We start from the raw sequence: 24,168 nt of genomic DNA on the forward strand, positions 1-24,168 counted from the left end.
AAGACTCAATCTTGAAGCCAAGACCATGATCAATTCATAAAAGTAATGTATCCTAAGGGACAGTCATTAGATTTTTCCTGGAGGCTTTTCTACACCACATCTTAACTTCAACCATAGAAAGCAAAATAATTTATCAGTTAAGGTTTGAAAAGAACAATGTTATTTTAATTGTGACACCTAAACAGTAACATTCTTGAAAACTTATGATATTGGTATAATAGAAAGTTAATGTTACTTCATGAAACATCTGTCAATCAAGAAATTTTCTATAAATAATGAATTCACTACATAGTTTCCTCATTGCCATCTTCATGTCTTTGCTCCTGAATGTATAAATAAATGGATTCAAAACAGGGGTGAGAACTGAGTCAAAAATGGCAAGGAATTTATCTAGGTGTGAAGTGGAGTGAAGCCAGATATAAACAAAAATGCGAGGGCCAAAGAACAAAATCACCACCATGATGTGAGATGATAAAGTAGAGAGGGCCTTAGATGAGTCCCTTGCAGAGTGTTTGTAAACAGTGACCAGTATAAAAATGTAGGAGATTATCAAAGTGAAGAATGATCCCAGTGATATAAATCCACTGTTAGCTATGACCATGAACTCTAGTCTATAGGTGTCTATGCAGGAACCTATAGACAGTTTAATGATCCGAAGAAGGTCACAGTAAAAGCTGTCCAACACATTCGGGCCACAGAATGGAAAATTTATAACAAAAATCAGTTGAATCACAGAATGGATCAAGACAATTAACCATGCAGCAACTAGAAGAAAAATACACATTTTTTGACTCATAATAAGTCAAGTAGTGGAGAGGCTTACATACGGCAATGTATCTGTCAAAGGCCACGGCTATGAGCAGCACCATCTCTGTACCACCAATGATGTGAATGAAGAAGATCTGAGTGATGCAGCCTCCAAAGGAGATGACTTTGTGCTTTCTGAAAAGGTCATAAATCATCTTGGGGCAGTGACAGAAGAAGCACCGAAGTCAATGAAGGAGAGATTGGCCAAGAGAAAGTACATAGGGCAGTGTAAGTGAGAGTCACTGGTCACTGTGAGCACAATGAGGGAGTTTCCCATCATGCTTGCCACATAAAACATGGAGGAGAACCCTAAAAGGAGAAGTTAGATATCCCAGGAGTCAGATATTCCCAGGAACACAATCTCTGGCACCTCAGTGTGATTTGCTTCATCCATTGATGTATCAGCTGGAGCACCTCCAATGTTACCAGATACAAGAAAATGGGACATAAACTAAAAAGAGTGATAATAACATCATATAATGATTAATTATTCAGGTCCATTCATATTGTGAAACTCTATACTCTCTCAATTCCTTCTCAGGGCCACATAATCACTAAATAAGCATTTTACTCTTGATCATCTTAACAGTTGAGTCACTTCCACTTGCAATAACCCATCATCATGGCTTCCTGTGATTATCCTCTGTCTATAAACAAGATAATGTAAGAAATAGGGAATCATATACTCGCATGGAACAAATTGAAGGATCAGGGAAGTAATGCATTATAAAACAAAAAAGAAGTATCAGGTGGAGATTACCTCATTTCCCAGAATTCACAGGATCTATTATTGAATTATCCATAGAATATTCTTCAGTCATTCAAGTTGTCTCTCCTTTTAGCCTCACCTTATTTCAGACACATAGTAAGTCTTTTGTAGTCATTCTCATATCACTATGCACAAGGACATTTGTAGTTCCTCCAAAGCCCAGAGAATATGGGTGATTATAACACAACCTATTGTGGGACACTGAAGTGACTCCAGAGAATGACAGGACCAAGGCAAGGGTAAAAAAGAATTGAGCACTCAGGATATTTTGTGAGCTCCCAGAATATTAAATGGTAGTACAGGTAAGGTGGTTATCAGTCAGACACGACAAAGGTGTGCAAGATGGGGCTGGGGTTCTGTTGAAATTCAAGGATATTAAGAAGTCCTATGTATTTCTTTGTTCAGATTCTTGGCAGTTCCTGATGTTTCTAAACCTTGGCTATCGATAATGGAAACCTAAGATTTTACAGTCTGTTTGAGATAAAGAAATGCACACTAACGTCATACTTAGTATATAACCACTGAGCTCTCTTGTCCCTTCACCCTTCTGTTTTAGCCTCTCTTAACTCATCTCTCTGTTTTAAGCCATCCAAAGTCAAGTCTGACATTTTTGCTGACACAAATCCTGGCTGCTATAGGAGTTTTATTCTGCTCTATTTCTGTAAACAATACCAGATGGAAGATATAGTTTTCTGCCTGTGGATCAAACATTTTTGTTTCTCAAGCCCTATTCCTTCCACAACATTTGGACATATTCTTAATAAAAGTAAAGTGAGTTGAGGAAAGAGGGAGTTTGGAGTGAAAACAGTGGAGGGCTTATAAAATAAAAGTACATGAGTGCATAAGAACCCTTAGACTTGAAGCTGAAAGGATAGGATGTGAGAAACTGAGCATTAGTAATAAACCAAATTCAATGTTTTGCCCTTTGATATTAGTGTTTATATTCATAAACATACACACATACACACATCTCAGATGTATGTGATGGTTGAAATTTATCATAAAGCTATTACCACAGAACCTCCCAGATAATATCTTTTCCTTGATGCTAGTTTACAAATGAGATGGTGAGGACATAACCAGCATCTAGGTTTCCTGGTCCAGATATAGTTTCAGATTTTACATACAAGAAAAGTAATGAAGTGAGAAAATTCTAGAACTACTTGGTCCAATATCATAACCTCTAGTCACATATCGTTATTAAATAAAACAAAAAATCCATTTCTTTAGTTATACTAGCACATTTCAAGTGCTCAATAGTCACAGGTGGTAAATAGTTATTTATTGAACAGTGCACTATTGAATAGTTCCAATTACTACCCACATTTTAAAGGTTAACCAAAATCCCATTTCCTCCATGAAAATATACCCATTAACTGCACTTCATACTAATCTCTTCCTAGTTTTTCCTACAAGTCAAGAAACTCAAAATTTAATTGGAAAAATAATTTCTCACATGACAAATAAACCTCAAAATGGCACAATGGGAGAATTTCCAGGGATTTGTAAGGTACAATAGGAAGAGAGAAATTTAAGTTACAAGAGGAAAAGAGAAATGATTTGTTTCCTTAACTAGAGAATATTTTTTGCTTCAATTTATCGTTATTGATGGTTTCAGTTTTTCAATTCGATCTTCTCAAATATAAGTATAAATTGGAGGAGGATAAGGACTGTTTCTTCTGGCTTTTTTTTCGCCTCAAATAGAGAGTGAATTAAATCATAAAGTTTTCTTGATTGTTCAGTTAATACAATTTCCAGAGGCAAGGCCATTTCTTCCAGTCAATAATGTTCTACAGTTCCTATTTTTCTAGTTTATCATCTTTTTTGTTTGTTTGTTTGTTTGTCATCTTTTTAAATTAAATCCAACATTTATAAAGGAAGTTTCCACATTCACCTTATGTAACACATTTCCCAACCACTTCCAAAAAGATAATGCATGATATTCCTGCTATAAATTTCCAGTTAGAGTTTAGGGGAACCTCTCTTCAAGGTTTATACACCCATGATATTATCTGATGAAATATTAGGCCCAAATGAAAAACATGTAAAGGGGAAGAGAGAGACCCAGAGAGACAAAGAAAGATAGCATACAGAGAGTGAGGGGAAAAAAATTCCAAAATCAGCATGGAAAAATAGTTCCATAAAAAACTTACACAAGTTCTCTTTTCCAGGCTTCATGATATGATTAGTAATATCTCCAATACCCTTCCTAAATGCAAAGAAGAAAATACAAATGATCTTTCACCAGATTTTAAAGGTTTCTGAAATAAGTAATGATGGAATTTAGAAGCCGCCACAGTATATAACAAAAAAATACATATTTGATCTTAATAACCATCTGTTGTGGACAAAGGACTGGTATATGTTAGATAATATAATTATTTTTATTTATAGATGAGAAGTATCAAGGCAGAGATAGTGACAACTTACCCCCAAACAATAAGCCTAATAATTTGGGACCAAAAATCAGGTCTTCTGATCCATATTCAGTGCAGTTTTCATGGCATCATGCAACTATGATTATTTTCTCATTAACTAAAACAATTATTCATATTATGAACTTTACTTAAGAATTTCATTTTGCTCAGAAGAATAGTCAATTCTATACTCATAAATATTTAACACAAGATTTTACAGCTAATAGCAGCAGAGCCAAGATTATTATCCACACATTATTACTAAAATTTGGAGGGTGTGATAATAATGAGAAAGGGAAAGAACCAAAATACATCAAAGTTATGGTGTCAGTAAAAGAGTATTCATCATCATCATAACATATTACTACTATTTTTTCATATTGTCTACATTTATAAAGCCCAGGTTTTTTTTTTTTTTAATATTATTTTATTATTTTTTGTTTGTTTGTTTGTTTTTTTTTTTTACATGGGCTGGGGCCGGGAATCGAACCGGGGTCCTCCGGCATGGCAGGCAAGCACTCTTGCCCGCTGAGCCACCACGGCCCGCCCTATAAAGCCCAGGTTTTACGTGCTGTGACATGATACAAAGGAGAAAGAATATAAAAAAACTAAAAGGTGAGCAGTGCAATGGTGACTCAGTGGCAGAAATCTTGCCTGCCATGTCAGAGACCAGGTTCGATTCCCAATGCCTACCCATACAAAAATAAATAAATTAATTAATTAATTTAAAATAAGAGGTGTCTTTCACTTATGCTACCAAGTGTTCAAAGAGAGCAAGACTAGGAAAAATGCATAGATTTATTGCCGTGACATGAAAAAAGAGCAACAGAAATCAAATTCTAGAGAGACAACCAAGATTGTAAGAAGGTAGTGAATGGTGACAGATGTAAATAACAAGATTACATATGATGATTAATTTCAATAATGTAGGTGAGAGGTTATTTGTAAAAAAAACCTGTTAAAAAGTATTTAAAAACTGTTTATAAACAGTTGAGATAAACAAAACTATTTCCAAGCAACTGTGAGAATTCTTTTAAGATGAAGAAAAGCTTGCGGGACTATTACTGTGATGCAATTCAGAAATGCTCAGGAACTCAATACATAGAACTTAAGAATAGCACTTTTGTCCACCATATGAGCAGAATGGAGAATCACAAAAAGACAAAGATCCTTATAGGCTAGAGATCACACTGAAATTGTCTGACTAGATCACATGCTGGGGAATATAGCAAATGAAGCCAAAATTAAGCAGGTATATGAAGAAAATAAGAAGCATTTCAGATCTTCAAAGCAAGTAGAGTAATTGTAAAATTATGGTGACAATTCTTTCTCCTATATTTTGACTCTCAAATATGGATCCTCATTAAAAATCAACCACACTTTCTTTCATATGCCCTTTCTTCATACAATTGTCCCAAATCTCCCTTCCTGTGAAACTTATGTTCCTTCTGTTACGTCCTACCTCTATGGAAACATAAGAAAGGGTTCTTCTTGAGATACAGTGTAGTGTGCTATCTCTTCAGCCCCTTATCACTACCACCACCTACCTTATCTATGAAAAGATCTCAGATAGCAGCATGATCAGGAAGTCAGAGAAGTTCCTTAAATTAAATATGCTCCTGTGCACAAGAATTTCTCCTCTCTCATCATCCACCCTCCCTAAGACAAGAAGCTATATACAACACTGCCATTTGGAGAGAGGTCACTATTTGCTACAATAGAAGGTGATGACAGAATGACACTTTACAGCTCTGGGATCCTCAGACTGAGATCATCAGACCAAGGGAATTGTCTCAGAGGATTGTCAGGGGATAGATAGATTCATACTTCCTTATGAAAAAATAAATATTCACTTTTTCTTTTATATCTTATTTTTAGATCTTATTTTAGCTATGATCAGGGAATCCCTAATGAAAGGGAAAATGTATTTTTCAATTTTTCCATAGAAGAAATTCCAAACCATTCTTGAAAAAAATTGGTTGTAGAACTTAGAAAATTCTGACGTACTTGTCACCTAAAGCCCTTTGTGTGTTCAAAGGCCCAAACAATGGTTAAGAACAGCAAGTATGAGACAATAAACATTTTGACCATAATGTCATGAGAGACCCTGACCCACTCAGCTAAAAAGCTTTTAGATTCCTGATCCACAGAAACTATATGAGGAAACTATATGTTTGTTGTTTTGAGGTTATTTAATACATACCAGCTAAATGGCTGGGTTCCCAAAACAGAGGATTTGTATCAAGGCTTTAGTCAGGTTTTAAGAAGGAATGATTTTGGAAATGTTCAAAATTACTGTCTAAAATACTTTATGAGACCCTAAAATTTGCTGAATTATCTTTATATTAATAGGCCTAGGGAAGTTTAGACGGTTTTGTAGTAGGCCAGATGTAAGAAGTTTAATTCCTTGAGATGGCACCATAAATAACAACTATTTTACAAACAAAATTACAATTTTTCTGATTTCTGATTTCAGTCCCAACATGTAAAGAGCTTGCAAATTGTCACTCCCAACTCTACAACAAGAAAAGTGCTGAGGAGACTGAAAATCAATGACTTGGCATCTATTAACCAATACATAATTTGGCTTTCAACAAAAAAAATTGTAAGGCATAATAAAAGGTAAGGTTATACCTTTAAAACAGCAAGCTGTTGATACAAGGACATATAAATATATATAAATGAATGAAATTGCACAGAATATCAACTCTCACATTTATGGCCATCTGAGTTTTGACAAGGGGGCAAAGACTACTCAATTGAGAAAGAACAGTCTCTTCAACAAATGGTGCTGGGAAAATGGTTCTCCGTTTCCAAAAACAGTGAATGATGACCCCTACATCACACCATATACAAAAAAATCAAGTCAACGTGGATCAAAGACCCAAATATAAGAGCTAGCACTATCAAACTCATTGAAATAAACATAGGGAAGCATCTTCAGGACCTTGTGTTAGGCAATGATTGCTTAGACTTTATACCCAAAGCACAAGAAACAAACAAAAAATATAGATAAATGGAACCTCATCAAAATTAAAAGTTTTGCACCTCAAAGGACTTTACCTTGAAAGTAAAATGACAACCTATGCACTGGGGAAAAAATTCGAAACTACATATCTGAAAATGTTCAATAACCAGAACATATAAATAAGTCCTTCAACTCATGAACAAAAAGACAAATAACTCAATTTAAAAAATGGGCAAGGGTGGTTCAAAGGTGGCTCAGTGGCAGAATTCTTGCCTGCCATGCCAGAGATCTGGGTTTGATTCCTGGAGCCTGCCCATGCCAGAAAAAAGGAATAAGCAAAAGATATGTGTAGACATTTCTCCAAAAAGATATGCAAATTGTCATAAAGCAAACAAAAGGATGCTCAAGATCATTAGCCTTCAGGAAAATACAAATCAATACCACAATGAGATACCATTTCACAACCAATTAGAATGGCTGCTATTAATAAAAATGTAACAAGTACTGGAGAGGATGTGGAAAAACAGGAACATTTAAGCGTTGCTGGTGAGAATTTAAAATGGTGCAGCCACTGTAGTAAATGGTTTGGCAGTTCCTCAGAAAGTTAGGTATAGAATTACTATATGGAAATCCCACTTCTATTATACAGCCAAAAGAAGTAAAAGGGGGGTCTCAAACAGATATTTGCACAGCAATGTTCATAGTGACATTATTCACAACTGCAAAAAGATAGGATTAACTCAAGTGTCTATGGATATAGACTCATTCAAATGTGGTATATTCACAGAATTAAATATTATTCAGTCACAAAAAGAATGAAGTACTGATAAATACAACACCATGGATGAACCTTGAAGAGATCATGTTGAGTGAAATAAGCCAGACACAAAAGGACAAATATTGTATAATCTCACTGATATGAAATAATTAGAATAAACAAAGTCTAAGAGGAAAAGTCTAGAATGTAAATTACCAAGGGACAAGGTGGAAGAATAGCATAGGGAGTCACCATTTAAAACATACAGAATTCTCATTTGGTGGTGATGATTAACAGCATATAATTATGTAATAAATGAGGTCAAGAGGGGAACTATTAGGTTACATATATGGTACTAAAATCTGTTTTTTTTAAATCTATGGAACTGCACTACACAGTGAACCCTAATTAAACCATGGATTAGTATTAATACTGTAATTATAAAGATGTGTTTTCATCAACTGAAGCAAATGTACCACACTAAAGCAATGTGTTACTAAGAAGATAGTATATGAGAAACGTGTATTCTATGCATGATTGTTATGTTAACCCACAACATATCCAATAAAAAACAAATTAGGCAAATAAGTTCTACAGGTAAAATTTATTTGTATAAATGTTTTCAGAAACCATGCATACTGTTACCACATAACTCAAGTATAGTGTTGTAACCCAGAAAGGAATTTGTATTATAAGTGAACACTTTTTGCCTTATTTCCACCAAAGTAGTTTGTTATGAAATTAGTATTAGACACAAAGCCCCATATACAAAGTTGAACTTCTTTGATTCTTAAAAGATTAATTTTCCCTATATAAAATTAATAACTTAGGTTGTCTTTATAAATATTTTAATTCCTTATTTTGAATAAAAATGTGTTCTTTTCTATTCTTAATTTTGGCAAATGGTATATTTTTATGAGAGGTTATTAAAAATCATTTCTACTCCATTAACATTGAAAACTTAAAGACACATACCAGTGGTTGTTCTGGAAATTTTCCAAATGGAGGAGAATCCTGTTTCCAGATTTGAGACACTATAGAGGAAGGCTTTTGGGTTAATGGGGCAGATGAAGGCAGTCTGTTTGTGCAATGGTTTCTCCTGAAAATGCCCTCTTAAGATGTGCAGTGAAGGTAGTAAACTGTCATTCCAGGAAAAAAGGGATAGAGGTGGTGTAGCCTAAAGGGCTCAGGGCATAGAAGAAAAAGTTTCCCAAAACAGAAAAAAGATGATTTGAAAATGCAAAAAAAATGGATATCTAGAAACTAATCTCATTGTTTGTTCAGTCTCATTGTAACAGTAACTTTTACATAAAATCTTAAAACTGTTAAACTAGAAATTGTTAAATTAGCCTTAGAATGTAGCCTTTAAAACAGCCTTTGACTATAACTTGAAAGTTGGAAACGGGCTGTTAATGGGAGCTTCTAGCCTCAAAAAGGAACAATATGTAAATGTAAAGTCTGCACCAGACCTGAGTAAGTTAATGTAAATGTAAAGTCTGTATCCAGACCTCCCAGGTATGAATAGACTCTCATCTATCTCCCTCAACTGGGAGGCACCTTTCCCGGATGTCACAGGATGTCAATCCTGAAGGAAATATGAAATAATTAAGATAAACTATTGAAGTTTTCCAGACCTCTCTTACCTGTTAACTAGATGAGTATCTCTCTTTGTCTCTGATAAAAGCCAATTGAACATTCAGTTCAGGGAGGATGATTTAGGAAATCACTCCATTCTTCCTGCCAAAATGAATAAATGTCTTTTTCTCCTCAGCCCCCATCAGTGGGACCTCTGTTAGTGGTGCAGAGTGATGAACCCAGATTTGGAAAGTGCCCCTTCTACATCACAGCCAGTCTATAATCCTGATAGATAGTACCATAGTTCCCCAGTCTGCATAAAGAAGCAAAGAGGCAAACATTGTCCATAAAAAAAGCTTCCTCCTCCCCCTGCTCCCAAGGGTTTGACATCGTTTTTTTAATCTTTTGGTTCTTTACCCAAACAAAGTCATTATAACTGTTCTTGTAATTGTCTTTCAATCATTATTTCTTTCTTCTTCTTAATAATTTCATATTTAAAAGATTTATGAACATCATTTCAAAGTCTGATATATCAAAGACAATGTAATAGGAAATTATTATTTGATGATTTGTTTGAGGTGTCTAAAATGCATACATATAAAGTACAATTTAGATACATATCATACTTGGATAATATGTATGGGAAAGACTGGAGAAAAGAGGAGGCTATATTACAACCTGATGAAGAGAAGAGCAGAGGTTATAAAGTCCTGAATGTTTTATACTAATTTCTTTGATGCCTTGGGCAAGGTGTGTAACTTTCTTTATATGCTACAGTTTCTTTGTTTTAAAAAATGATGATATTGGCATATGCCTTTTCTCTGTCTCATACAATTCTTCTTCAATGACATAAGATGAGCTAATGTACCACTTATCCAGCCATCGTGCTCCCAGCCCTAGATATTAAAAAAAAGTATGGAAAAAACAATCTGAAAAGACAAAATAGACATCAGAATCATCTTATTTATTGCTCATATTTGGGAATTATGAGACATTATTCAAATAATTACTTGATTAATATGTTAAGGTCATGATGGAAAAGGGAAAAATATGAAAGAAAAGATAGGTAATATAAGCAGAAATGTAGAAATTCTAGGAGAAATTGTTAGATATCAAAAAGACTTGTTAGAAATTAAAAACACTATAACAGAAATGAAGAATGCCTTTGTTGGTTCTTCAGTAGATTTCCAAAGCTAAGGAAAGAATTAGTGAGCATCAATAGAAACATCCCAAACTGAAATACTAACAGAAATAGAATGGAAAAAACCCAAATAAATGTCCAAGAACCCTGGAGCATAGCTGTGATGGACTCAGGTCTCAACTTGGCCAGGTGATGTTGACCCATTTTTCTGTTTCTGTGGATGTAAATCATTAGCATGTGAAATTCATCTATGGTGGATTACACCTGCAGTTGGCTAAAGGGAATGCCCACCATAATGAATGACAATTAACTTAATTAGCTGAAGGCATAAAAGAGAGCGATCAGAAGAAAGCTCAGCAGTTCAGCATACCTCATCTCAGCACTCAGACCCAGACTTTGGAGATGCAGAAAGGAATGATCCGAAGGAAAGCCTTCTCATGTGACAGAGAAACATAGAGGAAGGCCAGTCACCTTTCCCCTGAAAAACTGTAAATTTGTAACTAAATAAATCCCCTTATTAAAAGCTAATCCATGGTTGGTGTGTTGCACTCTGGCAGCTTTAGCAAACTAAAGCAATAGTAAGAAGGAATAATAAAAAATTGAAAAGAAAGTGAAAAAAAAGAGAGAACAGAGCAGAAAAAATATTTGAAGTAACAAAGACAAAAAAATTCAAAATCAATGACAAGACACCAAGCCACAGATCTAGAACTCAGAGAATACTAAGCAGGAAAAATACAAAAGAAAAAATATATATACCTAGACATGTCATATGTAAAGTGAGGTAAACCAAAGATAAAGACAAAATCTTGAAAGAAGCTGGAGGTTAAAAATGACTTACCTATAGAGGAACAAGGATATAACTAAGTCCAATGGTATCATTTATTGCCTGCCATAAATGACTAAGGGCTAATGGAGATGTCTTGTTCTTGGGCATTTCTTTGTTTCTGAAGGAAAGATAGACTAAGAAGTAGTGCACCCCTATGTCTAGTCAATCTGTAAATTTAAAAGAATAATTAGAAATTGGGTGCTACATTCTCCCTCAGAGACCTCTTATTGCTCATCAGATTTTTCCTTGTCTTTTATTTCTTTAGCACAAGCACAGCAGTTGTTTTTCCAATATTCTTACCAAAGAGTTTTGATTAGGAGGGATCCAGTAATATATTGAACTGAAAAATAGTTTAATTTGCAAACATTAATTTGATTTGGATCTCAATCTCAAAATGTTCAGCCAAATATATTAGAATTTGTTTTATTTGCTAAAGTCAAATGCATAACACCAGAAATGAAATGGATTTTATAAAGGGTAATTATTTAGTTATAAAGTTACTAATATCAGAAGGCACATGGCAATGTCTGCTGGCTTCTATCCCTGCTTTATGGTCCAAACAGTTTTCCCAAGGACATATCCTCTCTGCATCTCCAAACATCTGGATCTGAGCTGGCTCTGAGTTCTTGTCTTCTGACACCTTCTTTTAAGCTTCACTCATGGTGGAACGCATTTCCTTTAGTCGAATGTAGACATAATCAGCCATATATGAAATTCACATGCTGATGATTTAAGTCCACAACAACAGAACAACTGCAAATTGTTCTGTTCATCACCTGGCCAAGTTGAACTTGAACCTAACTGCACTCTGAACCACTCACTGTCTAGTGTCCTTTACCTTCAGTTAAAGAACTCCCTTTAACATTTCTAATAGGGCAAGTCTAGTGGGGATGAACCCCCTCAGCTTTTGTTTAGCTGGGAATGTCTTAATGTCCCTCTTATTTTGGAAGGAAACTCCCACTGTATATAAAATTCTTGGCTGGTATTTGTTTTCTTTCAGCCCACTGCCTTCTTGCCCCCATGATTTTGGATGAGAAATCAGTGCTCAATCTAACTGGAAGTCCATGCACTTAAAATATTGCTTTCCTCTTGCAACATTCAGAACTCTCTCCTTGTCCTATCACTCAATAGTGTGATCAATATATGATGGGGTGCATTTTTCTTCATGTTTATCCTGTCTGGTGTTCTCTGGGATTCTTCTATGTGAACCATCACTTCTTTTGCTAAGTTTGGAAATTTCTCAGTCATTATTTCTTTGAACATTCCTGCTGCTCCTTTCTCTCTTTGTTCTCTTTCTGGGACTCCCATAACATACGTATCAGTGTGCCTGATGGGGCCTCAGAGTTGTCTTAGAATAGTTTCACCTTATGTAATTTTTTTCCTTTCTGCTCCTCAGCATGATTCTTTTCAAGGGTCTTGACTTAAGGTTTACTGATTCTTTCTTCTGCCAAGTCCAGTCTGGTCTCTAGTTCTCTGTATTTTCATTCATCAACTTGAGCATTGTTTTTCTTTTATTTTAACATGAGTATTTTTAAGATCATTTTTAAGGGCTTTGTTTGGCATGGCCACATTCTGGTGATTATAGTAGAAGTCTTTGTGAACTTTGGATGGCTTATATGATATGTGAATATATATCAATAAAACTGATTTCTAAAAAAAGACAACCAACAGAATATTTGGAAAACATATACATAAATTGAGTATAATATCCAGAATATATGAATAACTCCTATAACTCTACAACAAAAAGACAAAACTCAATCTATAAAGTGAATAAAGGATTGAATAGTAGTTACTCCAAAGATGTAAAAAATGACCAATAAGCATGTGAAAAAGTGTTCAATATTATTAGCCATAGGGAAATGTAAATGAAAACCAAAATGCAATACCAACTCACACCCAACTAAATGGTTATCATAAAATTAAAAAAAAGATAACAAGGGTTGAAGAGGATATGGAGAAATAGGAATCTTAGAACAGGTTTGGTGGGAATATAAAATGGTACATCCAGACTTCTGGAGAAGATGGTGGCTTAGTAAGACACGCGGATCTTAGTCCCTCCTCCAGAACAGCTACTAGGGGAGTAGAAATGATACAGAACAGCTCCAAGAGCCACAACAGAGATAAAAAAGACAGTGTACCCCATCCTGGAACGGCTGACTGGGTGAGAGAATCCAATTCGGTGAGATTGCCGAGGGCACGGGGTTCCCCAGGCAGGGTGGTAAGCAGCCGGAATCCCTTCCTTCCTCCTTCCCGGGCCAGCTGGAACAATTGGACAGGCGGTCCCCTCAAGCTGCGGCGGCTGGTGCCCCCACCACGCATGGCCCCCCAGACCAACTGAGAGAATTGGATCGGAAATCCCCAGGCCGTGGAGAATGGTGACCAGGGGTGTCCCTTCCAAACATGTGAATCCGCAGTCCAGCTGGGAACAGTGCACTTTCCCGGGCCGTGGTGGCTGGTGCCCTTTCACCATGCTTGGCACCCCAGGCCAACTAGGAAATTAGGACGGGCGCTCTCACGGGCTGCGGCAGCCGGCGACCCTCCCCGCATTCGGACCCCTGGGCCAGCTGGCCCTCTTCCAAGCCGCTTCGGCTGGCAAACCTCCCCCACGGCGAGAGTTTTCCAAAGTTAAAGGACCCACAGCACCTTTTACTGATGGGACCCACAGACAAACGTGTGCCACGAGCGCCACCTACTGGGCAGGATAAGAAAAACAGAACCCAGAGGTTTCACAGAAAAATCTCCCAACCTGTTGGGTCCAACACCCAGGGAAATCTGACTAAATGCCCAGACACCAGCAGAAGATAATGGATCACGCTCAGAAAATTGAAAATATGGCCCAGTCAAAGGAACAAACCAATAGTTCAAATGAGATACAGGAGCTGAGACAACTAATGCTGAATATATGAACAGAAATGGAAAACCTCTTCAAAAATGAAATCGATAAATTGAGGGAGGAAATGAAGAAGACATGGGGTGAAACAAAAAGAAGAAATAGAAAAACTGAAAAAAAATAACAGAACTTATGGAAGTGAAGGATAAAGTAGAAAAGATGGAAAAAACAATGTATAATTACAAGGATAGATTTAAAGAGACAGAAGATAGAATTAGTGATTTGGAGGATGGAACATCTGAATTCCAAAAACAAACAGAAACTATCAGGAAAAGAATGGAAAAATTTGAACAGGGTATCAGGGAACTCAAGAACAATATGAACTGCACAAATATACATGTTGTGGGTGTCCCAGAAGGAGAAGAGAAGGGAAAAGGAGGAGAAAAACTAATGGAAGAAATTATCACTGAAAATTTCCCAACTCTTACGAAAGACCTAAAATTACAGAATCAAGAAGTGCAGCACACCGCAAAGAGATTAGACCCAAATAGGCGTTCTCCAAGACACTTACTAGTTAGAATGTCAGAGGTCAAAGAGAAAGAGAGGATCTTGAAAGCAGCAAGAGAAAAACAATCCATCACATACAAGGGAAACCCAATAAGACTATATGTAGATTTCTCAGCAGAAACCATGGAAGCTAGAAGACAGTGGGATGATATATTTAAATTACTAAAAGAGAAAAACTGCCAACCAAGACTCCTATATCCAGCAAAATTATCCTTCAAAAATGAGGGAGAAATTAAAACATTCTCAGACAAAAAGTCACTGAGAGAATTTGTGACCAAGAGACCAGCTCTGCAAGAAATACTAAAGGGAGCACTAGAGTCAGATACGAAAAGACAGAAGAGAGAGGTATGGAGAAGAGTATAGAAAGAAGGAAAGTCAGATATGATATATATAATACAAAAGGCAAAATGGTAGAGGAAAATATTATCCAAAAAGAAATAACACTAAATGTTAATGGACTGAATTCCCCAATCAAAAGAAATACTGGCAGAATGGATTAAAAAACAGGATCCTTCCATATGCTGTCTACAGGAACCACATCTTAGACCCAAAGATAAACATAGGTTGAAAGTGAAATGTTGGGAAAAGATATTTCATGCAAATAACAACCAGAAAAGAGCAGGAGTGGCTATACTAATATCCAACAAATTAGACTTCAAATGTAAAACAGTTAAAAGAGACAAAGAAGGACACTATATACTAATAAAAGGAACAATTAAACACGAAGACATAACAATCATAAATATTTACGGATCAAACCAGAATGCCCCAAAATACGTGAGGAATACACTGCAAACACTGAAAAGGAAAATAGACACATATACCATAGTAGTTGGAGACTTCAATTCACCACTCTCATCAATGGACATAACATCTAGACAGAGGATCAATAAAGAAATACAGAATCTGAATATTACTATAAAAGAGCTAGACTTAACAGACATTTATAGGACATTAAATCCCACAACAGCAGGATACACCTTTTTCTCAAGTGCTCATGGGTCATTCTCAAAGATAGACCATATGCTGGGTCACAAAGCAAGTCTTAACAAATTTAAAGAGATTGAAATCATACACAACACTTTCTCGGATCATAAAGGAATGAAGTTGGAAATCAATAATAGTTGGAGTGCCAGAAAGTTCACAAATATGTGGAGGATCAACAACACACTCTTAAACAACGAGTGGGTCAAAGAAGAAATTGCAAGAGAAATTAGTAAATACCTCGAGGCAAATGAAAATGAAAACACAACATATCAAAACTTATGGGATGCAGCAAAGGCAGTGCTAAGAGGGAAATTAATTGCCCTAAATGCCTATATCAGAAAAGAAGAAAAGGTAAAAATGCAGGAATTAACTGTCCACTTGAAAGAACTGGAGAAAGAACAGCAAACTAATCCCAAAGCAAGCAAAAGGAAAGAAATAACAAAGATTAGAGCAGAAATAAATGAAATTGAAAACATGAAAACAATAGAGAAAATCAATAAGACCAGAAGTTGGTTCTATGAGAAAATCAATAAGATTGATGGGCCCTTATCAAGATTGACAAAAAGAAGAAGAGAGAGGATGCCAATAAATAAGATCAGAAATGGAAGAGGAGACATAACTACTGACCTCACAGAAATAAAGGAGGTAATAACAGGATACTATGAACAACTTTACGCTAATAAATACAACAATTTAGATGAAATGGACGAGTTCTTGGAAAGACATGAGCAATCAACTTTGACTCAAGAAGAAATAGATGACCTCAACAAACCAATCACAAGTAAAGAAATTGAATTAGTCATTCAAAAGCTTCCTAAAAAGAAAAGTCCAGGAGCAGACGGCTTCACATGTGAATTCTATCAAACATTCCAGGAAGAATTAGTACCAACTCTCCTCAAACTCTTCACAAAAATCGAAGTGGAGGGAAAACTACTTAATTCATTCTATGAAGCCAACATCACGGTCATACCAAAACCAGGCAAAGATATTACAAAAAAAGAAAACTACAGACCAATCTCTCTAATGAATATAGATGCAAAAATCCTCAATAAAATTCTAGCAAATTGTATCCAACAACACATTAAAAGAATTAGACATCATGACCAAGCAGGATTCATCCCAGGTATGCAAGGATGGTTCAACATAAGAAAATCAATTAATGTAATACACCATATCAAGAAATCAAAGCAGAAAATACACACGATCATCTCAATTGATGCAGAGAAGGCATTTGACAAGATTCAACATCCTTTCCTGTTGAAAACACTTCAAAAGATAGGAATACAAGGGAACTTCCTTAAAATGATAGAGGAAATATATGAAAAACCCACAACTAATCTTATCCTCAATGGGGTAAAATTGAAAACTTTCCCCCTAAGATCAGGAACAAGACAAGGATGTCCACTATCACCCCTATTATTCAACATTGTGTTGGTGGTTCTAGCCAGAGCAATTAGACAAGAAAAAGAAATACAAGGCATCAAAATTGGAAAGGAAGAAGTAAACCTATCACTGTTTGCAGACGATATGATACTATCCATCGAAAACCCAGAAAAATCCACAACAAAACTTCTAGAGCTAATAAATCAGTACAGCAAAGTAGCAGGTTACAAGATCAACATTCAAAAATCTGTAGCATTTCTGTACACTAACAATGAACAAGCTGAGGGGGAAATCAAGAAACGAATCCCATTTACAATTGCAACTAAAAGAATAAAATACTTAGGAATAAATTTAACTAAAGAGACAAAAAACCTATACAAAGAAAACTACAAAAAACTGTTAAAAGAAATCACAGAAGACCTAAATAGATGGAAGGGCATACCGTGTTCATGGATTGGAAGACTAAATATAGTTAAGATGTCAATCCTACCTAAATTGATTTACAGATTCAATGCAATACCAATCAAAATCCCAACAACTTATTTTTCAGAAATAGAAAAACCAATAAGCAAATTTATCTGGAAGGGCAGGGTGCCCCGAATTGCTAAAAACATCTTGAGGGAAAAAAAACGAAGCTGGAGGTCTCACGCTGCCTGACTTTAAGGTATATTATGAAGCCACAGTGGTCAAAACAGCATGGTACTGGCATAAAGATAGATATATTGATCAATGGAATCGAATAGAATGTTCAGATATAGACCCTCTCATCTATGGACATTTGATCTTTGATAAGGCAGTCAAGCCAACTCACCTGGGACAGAGTAGTCTCTTCAATGAATGGTGCCTAGAGAACTGGGTATCCATATGCAAAAGAATGAAAGAAGACCCATATCTCACACCCTATACAAAAGTTAACTCAAAATGGATCAAAGATCTAAACATTAGGTCTAAGACCATAAAACAGAGGAAAATGTTGGGAGATATCTTATGAAACTTACAATTGGAGGCAGTTTTATGGACCTTAAACCTAAAGCAAGAGCACTGAAGAAGGAAATAAATAAATGGGAGCTCCTCAAAATTAAACACTTTTGTGCATCAAAGAACTTCATCAAGAAAGTAGAAAGACAGCCTACACAATGGGATACAATATTTGGAAATGACATATCAGATAAAGGTCTAGTATCCAGAATTTATAAAGAGATTGTTCAACTCAACAACAACAAAATGGCAATCAACCCAATTACAAAATGGGAAAAAGACATGAACAGACACCTATCAGAAGAGGAAATACAAATGGCCAAAAGGCACATAAAGAGATGCTCAATGTCCCTGGGCATTAGAGAAATGCAAATCAAAACCACAATGAGATATCATCTCACACCCACCAGAATGGCCATTATCAACAAAACAGAAAATGACAAGTGCTGGAGAGGATACGGAGAAAGAGGCACACTTATCCACTGTTGGTGGGAATGTCAAGTGGTGCGACCACTGTGGAAGGCAGTTTGGTGGTTCCTCAAAAAGCTGAATATAGAATTGCCATATGACCCAGCAATACCATTGCTGGGTATCTACTCAAAGGACTTAAGGGCAAAGAAACAAATGGACATTTGTACACCAATGTTTATAGCAGCATTATTTACAATTGCAAAGAGATGGAAACAGCCAAAATGTCCATCAATAGACGAGTGGCTAAACAAACTGTGGTATATACATACGATGGAATATTATGCAGCTTTAAGACAGGATAAACTTATGAAGCATGTAATTACATGGATGGACCTAGAGAACATTATGCTGAGTGAGTCTAGCCAAAAACTAAAGGACAAATACTGTATGGTCCCACTGATGTGAACCGACATTCGAGAATAAACTTGGAATATGTCATTGGTCACAGAGTCCAGCAGGAGTTAGAAACAGGGTAAGATAATGGGTAATTGGAGCTGAAGGGATACAGACTGCGCAACCGGACTAGATACAAAAACTCAAAAATGGACAGCACAATAATACCTAATTGTAAAGTAATCATGTTAAAACACTGAATGAAGCTGCATCTGAGCTATAGGTTTTTTTTTTGTTTGTTTTTTTACTATTATTATTACTTTTATTTTTTCTCTATATTAACATTCCTTATCTTTTTCTTTTGTGTTGCTAGTTCTTCTAAACCGATGCAAATGTACTAAGAAACAATGATCATGCATATATGTGATGATGTTAAGAATTACTGATTGCATATGTAGAATGTTATGATTTCTAAATGTTGGATTAATTTCTTTTTTTCCATTAATTAATAAGAAAAATGGTACATCCACTGCAAAAAAACAGTTTGGCAGTTCCTCAAAAAGTTAAACATATAACTATCATATGTCCTGACAATCCTACTTCTAGATATATACCCAAAGATTTTAAAGAAGGAAATCAGACAGTATTTGTACAACAATGTTCATAGAAGCACTTCACAATAGGCAAAAGGTGAAAATAATGCAAATAACTTTAGCAAATGAATAGATAAAATACATTAAATACATGCACATGGAAAAAGATACAGCTGTTAAAAAGAATGAAGTTCGACAAATGCCACTACATGGATGAACCTTGAAGACATCATGTTGAGTAAAATAAGTCATACACAAAGAGATAGATATTGTGTGATTCTATATAAAAACTTGCTAGAATATACAAATTCATAGAGAGAGAAAGTAGACTAAGATGTGGAGGGGTAATTGGAATTTTACACACTATGGGTGAAAGATTTCTCTTTGGGGTGATCAAAAATTTCTGGTACTGGATGGTTGTGAGGGTACCACAACATTGTGAATATGATTAATCCCACTGAATTGTATGTTTGGGAGTGGTTGAGATGGAAAAGTTTGCATTGTATATATGTTTTGGCAATTAAAAATAAAAGGCCAAAGAGGCAATAACAGCTAAATACAGTACATGATTCTGGAGTGTATACAATAATGGAGGAGAAAAGGCTCAAAATACCTTATTAGAACATACGGGGAAAATTATATATAGACTCTAAGCTTTATATTAATGTTAAATTTCCCAAACTTCATTGCTCTACTTAAGTTGTTTCCATAAGTTAATGCCATTGTTCTCAGGAAAATTATATGAAAGTATTGAGTGTACAAGAAACATGTATGCAACCTATTATCAAGTATAGAAGATAGATGAATAAATGGAAAGACGGATGATAGATGATGATGATGATGATGATAGATAGATAGATTAGAAATATATTGATGACAGATTAGATAAGTAGATATAGATGATAGATGGATGAAGGATATTAGATTTAGGTATAAAAACTGGATTTAGGTGTCTAAGTATGAGATATGCTGGAGTTCTCTGTATAAGTTTTGTCTTATTTTTGCAGCTGTCTTGTAAGTTTGAAATTATTTCAAATGAAGAGTTTTTTAAAAAATCAACTCCTTACTCACTAAAATAGTAACAGTGGGATTTCAGTGTTCTGGAATGCTGTAAGCAAGAGTTTTCTATATTTTCCAAATTTCTTGTATATTCCTTTTAAAATAATAAAAAAGTAAGTGCCCAAGTAGCACTATTAGAGATGAGGAATTGCCAACCAAGTTATACTTGGTAAAAAGAATAACCCAAAGATTGACATTAGCTAGGCCAAATAACAGAGAATAAAGCAAAATTATTGTAAAGAGATTACTCATCAACAGGAGGGAAGGAAGATGGGATGGTAGTGAAAATGGATTTTTGCCAGATTGTAAAACTTAAGCCCACTTGGTGGTTGGATTTAATTGAAAAATCAATGGAAAGTATCAGTATCTATACTAAAGAGTTGAAACCATGCTTATGATTGACAAAAGTTAAATCTACTGCCTGTATCAGTAATGTTAAACAAGCAAACAGAAATACATTCACTAAAGAATAATCAATATAAAGTTTACAGAATGATTTAATAACTTATTCTTAAAAACGAATTAGAAATGAGTAATGGCAATATTACACACATCTTTAAATTGCACCTGATGTCAAGGGAATTAAGTAGGAAATTCACATATACTTGATAGGAAATGGATAGGGCAGGGCTCTAAAAATGTTAGCACTTATATAAGTTCAAAGTATAATAATAATAAATGCCATAAAACAGAATTGAAATCCCTAGGTAATGATTTTAATTCAATGACTACACTAGAAATGAAAAATGGGTACCTACAGATCTAGGGATATTCACAACTGTACTCTGAATTATCATCACAAGAAATCTCTTTCCCTGACTATGTCTCTGATTTTAGTAGCATATGAATCTGATCAATCAGAGCCATAAAGATAAATCAAAGAGCCTGAAATCAGCTTGCACTTACTCCAACTTTGCTACGTCCACATGAAAGAAACCTTTTCCCCATGCAACTGATTTGACTCACTTCCACTAATTGTAGTGAAAATAAACAATATTTGTTTCAGTAAAGACCTAAATTCCTTTAGACTGTAAATTTTGTCAAAGTCAAGGCAATGTATAATATTTATTGAACATCTATCCATAATTCCAAGAACACTATTTTGCACACAGTTGAAAATTTGGTATCATTAGTAGCCAGGTCAATATACACTAATTTTATCATAGTTTCACTTGTAAGCATCATCATATTTGACTGCACATGGGAGGAACTGTGACTTTCTTTTGTGTGGCTGGCTTTCAGTGCTTGCTTTTAAGTTGGCCAAGCTTGTACGTTGGTCTAAGTTGATCTCATTCTTATTTCTAACAATATTTATCCAATGTAAAAACTGGACCCAATCTGTCCAATATTTATGTCCTCAAGACATATGCAGAGAAATAGAGATTGCATTGTGACCTCCATTCTTAAAGGGCACAGAGACTGCCTGTCAAAGCACCCTAATATCTCTTTTGTCACCAATTGAGAAGTTGACTCATATCCATTCAATGAATGAGTGTGACATCTGCAGACCATTATCAAAGTGCTCTTACCAAAAAAGACAGCAAAATGTTTAGTGATCTATGGCTCAGTAAAGAGACACAGCTTTGCAAGATATGAGAAAATGCACTGTAATATTTAAGACTAAAAGTAATGGTTGTTAGAATTCTACAGGAGGTCAAGTATGCATGCAGAGAAATTAAAACCAGTGATCACAATATTGTAGCTCAAAAAATGCCTTTGTCAAGATTCTACATTAAAATCTGTGAAAAACGACAAATTTTTGTATTTTGTTTAAGGTTTTTAAATGTATTCTATTATTACATGACAACATTTGTTGTAAAAATATAAAAATCACAGGTAAGGATGGAAGATAAGTGTACAAAGGGGATAGCTATATTCTTATGAGAGAAAATATCACTATTAACATTTTGCTTATACACATATATTACTTAAAAATAGATTGTATTTTGTTTTATTATCTCCCTTTTCATTTATTAATCTATATTAAGCACTTTTCCATGTTATTAAATTTTAATTCTATAATAATTGTCTGGTTTGTACATTATATATTTAGACTGATAGAATGAATACGTGGCCACAGAACTTAAAGATGATTGCTAAATTTTATCCATAACCAACGAAATTCAGGAAAGAAAGCAGAACAACAAAAAAAGATATGGGATGCAAATAGATAATGATATATGATGTTAACAAGGGCACCAAGTAGAGGGCAAGACAGCTTGAAAATATTTGTATGGTTATCTTGAGAAAAAAATTACACTATTATTTAAAATGTGTGAAAGCTATTCTTGGCACTATTCTTTGGGACCCATAAAGTAAAGATTAATATAATCGTGGATAGCTCTATCTTTTATATAAAAATCCTCCTCTCTTTTCAGGTAAGAATTTTACTAATTCTTCAGTGGGAATCAAATAGACCCACTACACCAGTGATAGGAAGTCTGTGAACACTCAAATCCTGAATGATAAAAAGATGGACCCTTCTTCATGGTTACTGCTATGAACAGTTAATAGTGTCTTGGAAGTAAGCTTCAATCAAACCATTTAAATGATGATTCTAAAGATTTTCACCTGACCAAACACGTTCCTCATTGCCATCTTCATTTCTCCATTCTTGAATATATAAATGACTGGATTTAGAAAAGGAGTTAAAATAGCATCAAACAGAGCTAGAAATTTATCCAGATGTGTTGAAGGAGATGGCCACATATAGAAAAAAATCAGTGGACCAAAGAATAAAACCACCACAGAAATATGAGCTGACAGAGTAGAAAGAGCTTTGGATGGACCACCAGAGGAGTGCTTCTGAAGACTGGCCAGGATGAAGATGTAAGGAAGGATGAGCAAAAAGAAAGCTCCCAAAGAAATGAACCCACTATTAACAGTCACCATGAACTCCAATCTATAGGTGTCTGTGCAAGCAAGTTTGATGAGCCGAGGTTTGTCACAGTAAAAGCTGTCTAATACATTAGGGCCACAGAAGGGCAAATTTACAATAAAAGCCAACTGGGTCAATGAGTGCATAAGACCAATGGCGCAGGCAACCACTAATATCAAAATGCACATCCGTGGGGTCATGATTCCCAGGTAGTGGAGAGGCTTACATATGGCCACATATCTGTCAAAGGCCATGGTTATGAGCCACACCATCTCAGTGCCTCCAACTGCATGGCTAAAGAAGATCTGAGCTAAACAGCCTCCAAAGGAGATGGCTTTCCACTTCTTGAAAAGATCACAAATCATCTGGAGTGCTGCAATGGAACAAAACAGCAGGTCAATGATGGAGACGTTGGCAAGCAGAAAGTACATGGGGGAGTGTAGGTAAGGGTCAGAGGTCACAGTGACCACTGTGAGGAGGTTTCCCATTATACTGGACACATAGAAAAGGAAGGAAAAGCAAAAGAGAAGAAGCTGGATCTCCCAGGAATTGGAGAGGCCCAGGAACACAAACTCAGACACTACAAAGTGGTTGGCTCCATTCATTGTTCAATTGGTATGTTCAATCTCATGTTACCTACAGGACGAAATAAGAAAATGTAAATTAGTAGTACTATATTAATATCCTCTATAGAAAAATATCTAAATTATGGAGCCAAATACCACCTGATCATTTCATAAAAATCAAATAACAACCTTTTACTATTAATACTATAGTTATAGAAGACATAAATGAGTTGTGTTGTGGCCTTGCTAACATGAAGAAT

At 35.4% G+C, this 24,168-nt stretch overlaps 1 protein-coding gene and 1 pseudogene across 1 annotated transcript; both read right to left on the reverse strand.

The window, feature by feature from the left end:
* Window positions 1-250: 250 nt before the first annotated feature.
* Window positions 251-1,201, reverse strand: LOC143655407 (olfactory receptor 4F3/4F16/4F29-like; annotated as a pseudogene).
* Window positions 1,202-23,008: 21,807 nt separating this feature from the next.
* LOC143655040 (olfactory receptor 4F15-like) lies at window positions 23,009-23,947 on the reverse strand. The gene has a single exon (XM_077126601.1). The coding sequence runs from the start codon at window positions 23,945-23,947 to the stop codon at window positions 23,009-23,011; it is 939 nt and encodes a 312-aa protein (XP_076982716.1).
* Between the last annotated feature and the right edge of the window lie 221 nt (window positions 23,948-24,168).

The sequence above is a fragment of the Tamandua tetradactyla genome, chromosome 14 (assembly GCF_023851605.1).
Source record: "Tamandua tetradactyla isolate mTamTet1 chromosome 14, mTamTet1.pri, whole genome shotgun sequence".
Taxonomy (NCBI): domain Eukaryota; kingdom Metazoa; phylum Chordata; class Mammalia; order Pilosa; family Myrmecophagidae; genus Tamandua; species Tamandua tetradactyla.